General features: G+C 37.5%; 1 protein-coding gene across 5 annotated transcripts in view; it reads right to left on the bottom strand.

The window, feature by feature from the left end:
• Positions 1-13,635, bottom strand: part of CFAP44 (cilia and flagella associated protein 44) — a 103,195-nt gene extending 89,560 nt beyond the window's left edge. For 4 of the 5 annotated variants that reach the window (XR_001597614.2, XM_016150677.2, XM_036219109.1 and 1 more), the window contains exons 1-5: positions 13,558-13,635; positions 6,315-6,451; positions 2,951-3,106; positions 2,269-2,428; positions 685-847 (exon numbers count right to left, since the gene is read on the bottom strand). Coding sequence is in view for 4 of the 5 variants with exons in the window: in XM_016150677.2 (XP_016006163.2) it covers positions 685-847; positions 2,269-2,428; positions 2,951-3,106; positions 6,315-6,411 (576 nt within the window). In the remaining variant the exon portion in view is untranslated. The remainder of the gene's footprint in view (positions 1-684; positions 848-2,268; positions 2,429-2,950; positions 3,107-6,314; positions 6,452-13,557) is intronic. The other variant, XM_016150678.2, reaches the window with a different exon arrangement.

The raw sequence follows: 13,635 nt of genomic DNA, 5'->3' as shown, positions 1-13,635 counted from the left end.
CAAGACAGCAGAAGCTTGGCTTTAAGAAAAAAAAAAAAATCAGTGGATAAAGAGAATGCATGGTAAGAGAGGGGCCTTTTAAAATGAGAACAAATTGATTTACAATGCTTTTATGCTGAGGATGGAAAGCCTAAGGAAGTAGAGGCTGAAGACACAAGAAAGAGGATGACTGATGGAGACAGACAGCTGAGCAGGAAGAAGAGGCAGGCTCCAACTACACACAGCCCTTTCGTCATAGGTTTGAAACTATTGAATGTACATCTATACTTTATCTCCAAATGTTCAATTACATACTTACATTTTACTTGACATTTATCTCTAACTATTATTTGAATTATCATTTGTGTTATTCATATCGCTATTTTTGCAAAATAGCAAACATAGCATTCAGTGTGAAAAATCTGCATGTCTATGGAGAAGTCACTTAACTTCCATAAATCCCAGTTTCTTTATCTGCAAAATGCGATGATAATATTACTAATATAATATTGTAATATTGCACAGAGATAATGTCAGTGAATATTGTGTTCGTAACCACTGAACTGAGAGTGCTTTAGAATAAAGACTGCTGTGCATCTCATGTGATCTCACAATACTGTGTATGGGATTGGCACCTACCTGGCTGGTCCACAGAACAAACAATTAAAAATAGATAGATTTTATTCTAAGTTACTAAGGACATACCCCAATAATGCCAATTCCTCTACCACTGCTACTTCGCAGGTAGAACTGTTCCTTAGTTTTCAAATTCAGAAGGATCAGCTGGTTCCCAGCTATGTACATCATTGTATTGCTGTCCAGAAGTTGTAGGTTGGCCCGCCTTGTACAGTCATAACCAAAAGAATGTCTGCAAAAAAATTGCTAAGGAAACAAAGTGAAACAACATAACCATCCTAGAGACAGAAGAAGTAACATGAAATAAACATATTTTTAAAATCCATACTCGGGTAAAGATTTGAGGTTGAAGGAATTAAACTTTACTCTGAAACTCAGAATTTTTTATGTATTAGTAGTGCAATTTTGTTCTTAAATTAGGTTGAAAATCCTCACACTATGATTTAGTTAGCATTTTAAATTTCTTAAGAGAAAAATCACATGGGGAAGCTTTGTCAAAGTACATAAGCCCAAGCCCCTCTGCCCATAAAAATAGGTCCGGCAAGGTATCAGGGTATGTGTATTTCAGGAAAGGCTTCCAGTAACTCTGACATACCACTCCATTTGAAAAAAAAAAAAAAAAGACTAGAAGAAAGCTAAAAGCATAACTTTTGTCAATAACTTCTTCAAAGGCAAAAAAAAAAAAAAAAAAAAAAAATGCCCCCAAAAAAGAGAACTCCAAGTCACAAGAATCTGGCTGAATTGGTTTTAGTTACACCAGATATTGAAACAGAGTTAGAAGCTACAAAACAACATGTTCTATTTCTATCTAAAAAAGCAAAATTGAATCAGGAAGTACGCCAACCTACCTCTGTAAGCGCACCTTTCATAAGATGCCAGTCAACGGCGAGGGCTAAGCAATGTGGTTGTAACCACTGCCCATCTGAAATCAGGCATACTAAATTGCTAGCCAAGGGCCTTAATGAAAATTGTCTCCTAACTATCCATGCCTTATAAATCTAACACTATAAAAAAATGGTGAAGACTAAATCCCCTTGTCAATCATCCCCACCCTTATATTTCTTCACAGACTCTTATGCTCCAGACCAATTATAGCCTGTTTTTGTGCCCCACTTCCTCAGGGCTGTCTTCTTGAATAACTCATCTGATAAATAATGTGAATGTACTAATGCCTGAAAATGGACACATAGTGTTTCAAGAAGGGAAAAGAATGATTTTAACTTGATAGTCATGAAAAAAGGGATGCCAGGCTGGTAGAGGAAATAAATGGAGATAAAACATCATTTCTCTTTATATAGAACTTGATATCAAGAAAAAGCTTAGTTTAAATTAAGATCATGCACTTCTATCTCACCTTCTCTAAGGGCCAAGTTTCTTAATATTACCTAAGACAGGGTTTGGCAAACCTTTTCTACAAGGGGCCAGGTAGTAAATATTGTAGGTTTTGTGGGCCAGGTGAGCTCTATTGTAACTAATTCTGCTCTTGTTGTGTGATGGCAGCCATGTAAATAAATACTCATGGCTGTATTCCAATAAAACTTTATTTAGGAAAACAGGCAAGGGGCCAGATTCAGTTCACAGACTATAGTTTGCCAAGCCCTGACCTAAGATGCTGTAATCCCAAAATTATACATCTGTAACTGTAGTGGATACACCAGTGTGAGAAGATTCAGTGGTATGTTCGAATCCGGAGTCACAAAGGGCATTGAAACCAGCTCCTTATAATCATAGAAGAAGCTCTGTGATATTTTCTTCTTAACTTCCTTTTCTGCCTCTTCTTCAGCTGAATGAGGGGTTTCCGTATACTGAGATTCTAAAAAGTTAAAATATTTTAACTAAGAAGAGTGTCTAGTGAATCCAAAAATTGTATTTCACAAAGACAGAAGGAATGTACTCAGCCCGAAATACCCTAGCAGTATATACCATTACCGGCCCCATACAATAGGGTGCCACCCGCCAGTAAGCACGGGAGGAAGAGCCAACATACCTGTGTTCATCAGTGTGAATGTTGAGCTTGGGTCATGGTTTCAGTAGCCTCAAAGGGCAACTCTTACTCAGTTCCAAGGGAGAGTTATTTTCACTAATCTGGGGCAGAGCACTCCTGAGATCATCCCACTCTCCAGAAAACAGAACATGAGAGTTCCGTTTGTGAGTCTCAGAAATGGAGAATAAAACTCCAGAGCTCCTAAACTGCTGTACAGAATATATTCTATGTTTTCCCTTTTATCACCTCCGCAAAGTCTGCAGATTTGTCTTTCTACGAAACAACTGTTCAATTTGGGCAATTTATTTTTAAAACAGTGACAATTACTGGTAGAAAACTAGTAATACTTACTTTCAGTGCTTCCCACATGATCATCTTGACTTGAACTCGAACTTCCTTCTAAATGTTCCAAAGATGAGTCATCCTCCTCTACATTCGATTCTTCTTCTTCAGTAAATGTTTCATTTGTGGTATCTTCTAAGATTTTATCATCTTCTTTTATAGAGGCTATTAAAATAATTTGTTTTGATAATTTCTAAATTTTGAATTAAGCATTTTCTTATTTCCAAAGTAGCTACTACTTTCAATTTATTTGTGCTCTAAATTGAATTTCAATACTCAAAATGTCCTAGAAAAATCATTTCATTTGGTTACTCATAACTTTACCAAAAAAAAAGTTTTTCCCACGTGGTTAATCTCCACTTTCACTTTATTTCCACTCTATTTCCTATCACTTTATACTTTACAAGAAAGTAAAAGATAAAGAAAAAAAAAGATCGATTAGTATGCTGCTATCATTTCTTCCATTCAATTTTATCAACATTTATTAATATATAGTTGCTTCACAGATTATAATATATGTCCTTGACTTTTCACAGTTTACTTAGTTAATATTATAATAATACATGTCTTTTATCATTTAATAGAACAATTAGTCAATAACTCAGTAAAGACATAGATGTTCTGAACAACACTATGAAACATAACAACTTGATATTTATAAAACACTACACCTGTCAATATAAGGTACACATTCACATACACATGGGCCATTTATCAAGATAGATCACTTGCTGAAACATATGTTAAGTTTCAATAAATTGAAAAGGATTGAAATAACACAGAATATGTGTATTCTTTGATCACAACAGAAGTACATTAAAAATATATTATAATAAAATATCTAGAAAACCTACAAATATTCAGAAATTAAATGACACACTTATATGGGTCAAAGAAAAATCAACCAAGAAATTAGAAAATACTTCAAACTAAATAATAATTGTTTTAAAACATATGAAAATGTGTGAGATACAGCTAAGGCAAAGCTTAGAGAGAAATTTATAGCTTTTACTCACATATAAATAAAGTAGAAAAGTCCAAAATTAATGACTTAAAGTTCTACTTTAAGAAACTAGAACAAGAAAAGCAAAATAATAATAGAAATAATTTTTAAAAGAGGGCACAAATCAGTGAAATAAAAAGCCAACAAACAATAGAGAAAATTACCAAAGCCAAAATCTTATTCTATGAAAAGAACAACAAGATGGATAAACTCCTAGGTAGACCAATCAAGAAATAAAAGAGGGACAATACAAATCTTTAATATCAGGAATAAAAATAAATTCTACAGAGTTATACCAACAAATTTTTAGAATAAATGTACAAATTCTGTGAGAGACAAACTTACCAAACTTCCAAAAAAAAGAAAAAAGAAATAGACAACCCTCTATTTATTTAAAAAATTGAATTCATAGTTAAATTTTTTTCCATTAAGAAAATGATAGGCCCAGATACCTCCCTGGTGAATCCCACCAAATATTTAAGGAAGAAATAATACCAATTCACAAAATCTTTCTGAAAATAGAAGAAGCTGAAATACTTCCCAATTAATGATATGAGGTCAGCAATAATCTAGTCCTTTGATAAGAATTAGCAATTGATGTCTTAGTAACTAACAGTCCTTCACCCTTGTGAGAAATGCTGGAAGATTTAACTAGAACATTTGTCCAGAATTTCTTAATAGGATTAAGTTATAATAGAAACTCTTTATTGAGTAAGGCAAGCGTCCACTTTAATCTCGAAGCTTAGGTGGAAAACCAGGAGGTAGATTCACTCCCCATGAATCCTAAAGGCTAAGAAGAAGTTGCTCAGGTATTTTACCAAAACTGAGAACAAGGCAAGGTATCCAGAAAAAGAGAAAAAAGAAAAAGCAGCTACCAGGTAAGTGGCTGAATCAGGACAGAGACCTCTTTTCACAGCACCAAGGTAGAGGATTTCAGAGTGCCAGCAAATTACTTCACATTTTTCATTTGTGAACCTAAAAATCATGATGTGTGAACTAATTTATGAGCTGAGCACAGGGCTAGGCTGCGCGTGATAAGACCTGCCCCCAAGAGAGCTGACACAAGAAAGAAAGATGTTGAGGCAATGCTAGACAAAGGATCATTATCATTCAACCCATCCATCCAGGAAAATGCTACAAAGGACAGGAAACCAAAAAGTTGACAATTTGGTGAAGAAAGTGGAGAAAAATGGAAATGGAAAAACAAAAGAGAAGCATGCTAAAGTTTTTGAGGAGAATGATATAATCATATATTTTGGAAAGATAACTCTAGAGGTGGCATGGAGGGAGACTTGAGTGAGAAGGCCTGAGTAGAAATCCTTGTTGTAAGAGTCCAAACAAGAGGAGATAAACATCTAAAGAAAAACCTGGCGTGGAGTAATCATGAATTTACAAGACACGTCTTAAATTAAAAGAATTTAATGTAAAATTTTGTGAATGAATTGATTTACCCAGGATCTAATCTCCTCTGGATGAATAGTCAGACTTAAAAGAACTAAAAAAGTCAAGATTTGGGTGGCTCCATAATGTAGTGGTTAGCATGTCAGCTTTACATGCAGAAGGTCCTGGGTTTGCGCTCCAAGTAGAGCCACAGACCATTCCCCGGGTGTACCAGGCCCCTGGTGCACCAGCCCCACCCCACCCCCAAGTGGACCGGGGATGCCAGGCCCTGGGGGTGCCAGGCTCCGGGGACACATCTTGAGCACATGGGAAGAGACACCCTGCCTTCAGAGATCCAGTTCTTAAGGGGAGACAGCAACATCCATAGGTCAGAGGTGGAAGTGGGAGGAAAGGGAATTAAAAAGGGAGGATAAAATGTCAAGATTCTACTAAGATACCTAACGCAATGATTCCCAACTGGTAAGAGTGAGCCACCTTTTTAAAATCCTAGGACAAAATTCTTCTCTTTCCCTTCTATTTGCAGCCTATATTATTCTTCCACATGTTATTCAATTTAATCCTCAAAAAGCTTACAATTAATATTTTAATGAATGAGAAAATGGAGCCTCTATAATCTATCCAAGATCAAGCATCTCTAAGTGGTAGACCCAGGACTCAAAACCAAAGTCCAGCTCTCTTCCCACTACACTGTATAAGAAAAGTCCATTAAAGACTATGTAGACCTCACAAGAGAGAACAAGACCAGATATGTAGGTAGACAATTATCAACACAGAGTTGTCTGTGTGCCAGAGGTTGGAGATAAAATGATTAAAGCACAGGCTCCGTTCTTCAAAATCTTAAAGTTGTGTAAGAGAGTTACACAAGTAAACCACTTTTGCCATATAAACTTAGATATGTGCTCTTTAAAACTTATTTCACCTAAATTTAATAATAAAAAGACCTAAGCACACAATATAATCTTTACTTACTTCTTGGTGCAGACTGCGAGGACTTCAGAGACTGCCTTCTACTACTCGATCTGTCTGATTCCTTCCTATCAGTATCCTGATCATCTGGTTCTTTCATTTTGTCTTAGAGCAAAATCAAGACAGAGAAAGGGATAAAGCTGTAAAACAGAAATTATTAACAGATTTTTATCCCTTAACAGAGTCCACAAGCACCAAACACCATGTGTGTGAGTTATCATATGTTTACACAGTATCTGAGTTGACTTCACCAGCAGAAGGGTACGTCCTCCATCAGAGACCTCTTCAGAATAGCAAAATATAGTCAGATACTCCCTTTCTCCAGGCAAGCTTGTCATTGTGGTGCCCTCTGGTTTTTCAGAGGTCTGCAGTGAAATACCTCCCAAGTCATCTTTTCCTTAAATGCTCCACCATTAAAATAAACTCCCCCACCATCCTTCCTTTGGTTCATCCTCTCCTCTTCCTCTTCTCATCGTCAAATTACCCCAGCGTTACTAACCAATTTCAATTTAAAAATATTTATTGAGGGCATCTACCATGATTCAAGTCCTACATTAGGCACTGAATTACAGTATTGAATTAGAGAGCTGTGACCCCTAACTTTGTGGAGCTTGTTGTTTAGAAAGACGGATATTAAATAAGCAATTAAATATAATGAGTGCTACAAAAAGGAAAGAAAAGGGTGCTGTTGGCCTGTATATCGAGAAGATTAAACCATGCCTGGGGGTCAAGAAAGAGGTGTTTGAGACACAGGAGATGAATAGGAGTTGGCAGGGCATAGAATGGAAGGAGTATGTTGGCAAAGGGAACTTCAGAGAGAGGGTTGTGTCTATGAAAGCAGTCTATTGACTAGAGTGGAAGAATGAAAAGAACTTTGAAAAGGAGGCAAGTAGCAGATCATAAAATTGTCTCTCTTTGCTAAGGAATTTAGAACTTATTTCTATGGTAATTGAAAGCTAGTGGAGGGTTTTAAGGAGTGGAGTAACACCACAGGTTTCCTCCATCCTCTCTATTGCGGCTGTTCCTGGATTTAAAAACACCAACTCGAAAAACTAAGAATTGATCTACCATATGATCCAGCAATCCCTCTACTGGGTATTTACCCCAAAGACTTGAAAATCACAATTATTTAGTAATGGAATATGTATTAATGGAATATATATACCTATCGGGCATTGTACAGCTTTTTAAAGCTTGGAATCATATTGGACACCATCACTCATATCCTGTTCCACAATAATTTTTATGCAGTATTGCTTTTTGGCAGAGCAACTGCCAAAAACTCAGCTTTGTGAAGCTATGACATCATCAGAGGGACTGTATCTCAATCTAATGTTCAATCTGTGAACTGCCTCAAGCTAGTAGTTCACTGGTGCCTGACAGATGTTAAGCATCAGTGTTTCCCTCAAAAATTTAAAATGTCCTGTGGTTACTGGGTATTTACCCCAAAGACTTGAAAACCCATATTCGAAAAGATATTTGCACACCGATGTCAGAGCAGCATTATTCACAGTGGCCAGGACATAGAAGCAACCCAAGTATCCTACAATAGATGATTGGCTAAAGAAGCTGTAGTACATATACACAATGGAATATTACTCAGCCATAAGAAGAGATGAAATAATGCCATTTGTGACAACATGGATGGACCTTGAGATAACCATGCTAAGCGAAATAAGCCAGACAGAACAAGTTGAAAATCACATGATATCACTTCTATGTGGGATATAAATCTAAAAGCAACAAATGAACAGGGCAAACAAACAGAGACTCATGGACATGGACTATAGACTAGTGGTTACCAGAGGGTAGGGGGATGGGGGGAGAAGGGAGGAAAACGGGGTAAAAGGAGTCAAATATGTGGTGACAGAAAGAAATCTAACTGTGGGAGGTGAACACACAGTGTAAACATACATATGCCTACTGTTAAAGTATATAGCTGAAACTTATTGGATTTTGTTTACTAAAATCACCATAAAAAAAATTAATAAAAAAAAAAACCTACTGTATCTTCCTTCTAAGTCCTTTACTTTTCTACATTAAACAGCCCATGCTTCCTCAACATGCTTCTATGACATGGCTGGATAGAACAGTTCAACTGGGAACATATTTGTAGTTATATTCAGGTGTGAATCCCGGTTTTGCCACATAAGCAACTAATTAAGTATTACATCAATCCCTCAACTGTAAACTGAAAATAAAGGAAAAACTACTTAGAGGGCTGCTATAAGAATTAATTGAACTAGTGCATTATTAGTTTTCTGAAGAAAGACTAGTATGCCAAAAGCAGATATAACGTGATCGGTAGAGAGTGCCGTGTGACTGCTACCTCCCTTCGTAGGGACGCTAGGGTTCTCCTGGCTGTTCTCTTACAGCAGCATCATAATTACGCCCTCTCTTGACTTAGGGAACAATAGTACATTGTCCAAATGTTCTTCCTGCAAGCTATTATAAAGAAAACTATGTCCTAAGATGATCTGATATTATTAATTTTTATGTTTAGTACTTTGGAGCTAATTTTTCTGGATTACCAAGATGACATTTTACCTTTTAAAAAGTGTGTATCTGTGTGTGAGAGTGGTGTTTTTTCTTTTTCTAGTTATTGTTCTCTCCTTCCTCCCTTCCTTCTTTCTTTCCTTTCTTCCTTCCTCTGACCTGATGCCTCCTGGGGTTGGAGGAAGTAGCAAGATCTTTTAAAATCTAAATTCTATCACCTAGTACATTTCCTATGTCTTCCAGTTTGAATACACAGGCTAACTTTCTATGTTTATACAAGTTGCTGATTTAAAAAACAATTAAATAATTAATTTTATAATAAAATTTTTACATAATGGGCATTTCAAGGCAATATCAGTTATTACAGCTTGGTTGCAAATCATCACGTACTGTGGGTAAACTTTTTCATATAGCTGCAAACATACTGAGTGCCATTTTCTTCCTTGCTTTCAAGGTTTTTCATAATTTAAATCAGTTCAATTTTCAAAACTCTGAGCATATTTAAATACAGATGGTATCACGCTAGGCACTGAGAGTTTACAAAAATGAGCAATACAGAGCCCCTGACTTAAAAAGTTTACAATCTAAGAAGAAATTGACAGTTATCTATTAATATAGTCTCAGAATAAATTTCTCTTCTCAATCATTGATTCAAATCCATCTGCAGTTAAATAGAACTAGGATGGTCTGATAGTCGGGACTGAAGTAATAACTATGGATAAAGATTTCCTTGATGAAAATCAACATTTATTGGCAGGAAACTAAACTACTCTCTAAGTTGCCACGGTGCAGGCCCCAAATAAGTGGAGGCAAGATAGTCACTCAGATTCATCAACCAAACTGAACTGATATTGTGAAGAATTAAATGAAAACTTTTTTGTCTTCAAGTTTCAATAACACTTTAGTCTATAAACAGGCACCGTTTTAGTTTTCTATTGCTGTCACACAAATTTAGCACCTTAAAATAACACCCATTTATTATCTCACAGTTTTGTAGATCAGAAGTCCAGGCACAGTTATGACTCAGCTGGTTCTCTGCTTACAGCCTCACGAGATCAAAATCAAAGTGTTGGCAGAGCTACCTTCATTTCTAAAGACTCTGGGAAGACTCTATTTCCAGGCTCATTAGGTTGCTGGCAGAATTCAGTTCCAAGTGGCTGTAGGACTGAAGTCCCTGTTTTCTTGCTGGCTGTAGGCCAGGAGTTGTTCTAAAGCTTCCAGAGGCCTCCTGTGTTCCCTGGTTTTGGCCCCTCAAAGCCAGCAATTACAGATCAAGCACATCTCACTGATTTAAATCTCCTTTTCTTTCCTGCTTCTTACCAATAAAAGTTTCATGGGATAATTTTTTGCCTTTTAGTATTCTCTTTTCTAAATATATTTATTTTTAATATACTGTAACTGAATGATAACTGGATATACAGTCTAATAAAAAGCCTGTAAGACCTAATAAATTTACTCATAAGTTGATCATAAGGTGTGTAAGAAACAATTATAGTAACTGAATCACCCTATAATCAAAGGAATGGAACTACAACAAAAGGTAAATTGGTATCAAGACAAAAGCACCACACTTTATTCTGTGCTATCCTAAGCAATATACTCCTCGCGTGGCTAATACTACCATGCAAAAGCTTTAATATCACAAATGCAGTTAACGTCAGGTCGTGTACAGTGTATACGGAAAATACTGGAACCCAAAGAATCTGAGCTAGTCAAAAATACTGAGGTCCTTAGCTTTTCTGGATCATTAAGATGACTGAAGAATTTGTAAAAAGCGGTTCAGCAGACCAGGGCTCCTGGTCTCCTGGAGATTATCGGTATGATTGGTGAGGTGGAAGGAGGTGATTTCTGTTTGTTTTGTTTTTGTTTTTCAGAATGAAGGGACTGGGAAATTGTTTTTGAAAACTATGAGGCTCTGGAGCCCGAGGGACTGGGATCACATCCCAGTTAGGCCTCCTTTTATATGTAAATGGGGATGATAAGTTTATCTGCCAGTTTTTGTAAGTATTCAATGAGATCTTTTACATCTATAGCTCTCAATTCTGGCTGCACCTTTAGAGAAATCAGTTGGAAAACCATTTTCAGGGGCTTGGCTTCCTGTGCAGTTCTTTTGTGCAGACGAGGATAAGAACCAGGGTTAAGGATCATGCATTTATATAAAGCACCTCATAGGTACTCTAAACTAGTAGTTGTTTTTACTCTAATTACTTCATATTCTCTTTTATACAACTAGAGCCCAATGTATATGATCATGGAATCTTCAGAGTTAAAAGAGATCTCATCTAGTCCAACCACCTACCCAACGTAAATCACATATCTATAACATCGAACCCAGCATCACTGGAAAAGCAGTTTAGTGTGTTGATCAGGCTGAGATTACTGGCTAGAGTCAGACTGGCTGCATTTAATGTCAGGCTCTCCTCTTAATTGCTGAGAGGCATTAAGCATTTAACCTCTCTGTGCCTCGGTTTTCTCATCCATAAAGCGCAGTACCTACTTCATAAGGGTGTTCTGAGATCTCAGTGAGTTAATGCAGTCAATAAAGCTTAAAGAACAGTGTCTGGCACATAGGCACTCAGTATGTAAGATGGTTGAAGGGATGAATGTTTTACTTCCTGATTAAATGAACAAATGAAGGAACATTTCAAGAGATGATCAGTTTCAATTTCAACATTTCAGGTAAGAGGGTGATCAAATTCTGTTAATGCTCAGCTCTAGTTCTTACTAAATTCATTTTATATTACACGAGTCTTCCTCCCTGCAACTTGGATCCATTTGGCTCCCTTTCTTCCGGGGACACATAAAACAAGTTTTTCTGTGTACTATTGCCATTCAAATAATTATGGCTGGTTCACTTTTCTCCCCAAATCCTTTCTTTTCCTAACTAAAGCATCCCAATTTTTTCACTTATTCCTCACTAACATGGTTTCAACTCTTTTCGGCATCTTGATAGCTCTAGAAGTTAAATCCTAATGCATCCTATGTGCCTCTCAATTTTGTATTTTCTTTGAAGTATCCGTACACTTTACAGAAGAGACAAACTATCACTTTACCTGTTGGGGACGTTGAACTCCTTTAAGGCAACCTGACAGTACTTTATCTTGGGGGGTGGGGTTGGGGCAGGCTCATCATATACTGACTCATCATAATTAGTTTGTAACCAACTAGAAAGATTAAGCCTTATTTGTGTGTTCTTAGTCATGTCCTATCTTAAACAACTGAACTAGCTAGGTTTAGGAGTCTATGTGCAGAACTATCTTAAATCTACTTTCACTAGATTCAGGCTCATTAGTCTAGCCTTTGGCTAATTCTGTTAACTAACTCATTAAGTAGACCGTCATGTTTTGAGTCAACTCTAGGAAGTGTAAAAAGAAAATTATAGTGCAGTGATGCAGAAGGGTGTGCTGCTAGAAGAAGGTTATCTGGAAGCCAGACAAAAAGCTCCCGAGGTGACATTACTCATATGCATTCACTAGAATTCAGGGTCAGTCCTCACTCTTACAAACTTAAACACTCCACCTCAGCAGTGTGCCAGAGCTGGTCATGTTCAGACTCACCGAGATTATTGTATAAAAACACTCAATTTTTACTTTACAATGTGAAATACGACTGGGAGAGAATAATAATAGCTCATGTTCTCTGAATGTTATCCATGTGCAAAGCACAGTTCTAAAGATTCTATGCATACTGTTTCATATATTTCTCAAAACAACTCTGCGAGTTAGGTACATTTTAAGATGAGGAAGCAGAGCAGCCACTCTGAATTTTTCCCTCTCACCTAGTGCATACAATGGGTTTGCAAGTCTTGTTGCCAAGTGCACAGTTATTAATTACACCTTTTGCATTCCTCCCCTCCCTTCTATTCCCACTGTCACCTCCCTAGTTCTGGTCTTCATTGTCTCAGTTCTACCAAACCATAGCCTCATGTTTTGTCTTTCCCTTCTCTAACCCATTCTCTACACTGCCTCTTGTATTTCTAAAATACAGCTTTTAATGTGCTGCTCTTCTTTTTAAAAGCCTTTAATGGCTCCTCATTGCCATAGAATAAGAACTCAGGATTTCTTGGCATGGCACAAAGGTCTTTCATGGTAAAGTCTGTAACTCATCTCCTGTCATTCTCCCCCTCCCTAATTTCTCCTCAGCCCCTTCTTCTCAAAAGATTTAGTCAGTAGCCACCCAGGACAACACACAATTGACTGGATACACTGAATACTTGTATGTAACAAGTATTTATAGTGCACCTACTATGTGTCACCTATGTGTTCACACTTTACCTGTTCTATCCTATTTAATTGTAATAAGCATTACCATCTTCCTTTTTAGAGATGAGGAAACTGAAGTGCAGAGGGCGACTTGCCAAATGTCACACAGCTAAGTGGGGCGGGGGCGCGGGAGGGGGGCTGGTTTTCTTGACTCTAAAACCCAGGCACTTTCCCATCAGACTCCCTGCTTCTGGCTTAACACGGTTAAACGCCTACTCCTAATGCCTGTCCCCGCCGTATTACGAGCTCCTTGCAGGCAGGAACTATGTCCACTTTGTATCCATCGTGTCCAGCTCCTCGCCTGCAAATGCGGTCACTCCACACGTTTGTTGAACTGATCCGAAGGACTAAAAAATGTGTCTTAGCGAAGCCTAAGAGATATTGGTTCAGCCTAAGAGAAGTCCAAGCGAGTTTCACTGCTCCCTGACTCGCTAACAGATTGAAGGGGAGGTTCTAGGAATTGCCCGGCTGTCGGGGTCCAAACTTACCTAAGGCGCCGACCGCTGCCGGGCGTTTGTAGTCACAGCATCTGTCCTAGATCTCAGTTTACTGCGGTTACCACGGCG

This window comes from Rousettus aegyptiacus, unplaced genomic scaffold, assembly GCF_014176215.1.
Source record: "Rousettus aegyptiacus isolate mRouAeg1 unplaced genomic scaffold, mRouAeg1.p scaffold_m13_p_4, whole genome shotgun sequence".
NCBI classification, from domain to species: Eukaryota; Metazoa; Chordata; class Mammalia; order Chiroptera; family Pteropodidae; genus Rousettus; species Rousettus aegyptiacus.
The sequence above is the reverse complement of the archived record's forward strand: the minus strand, read 5'-3'. Positions and strand labels throughout refer to the sequence as shown.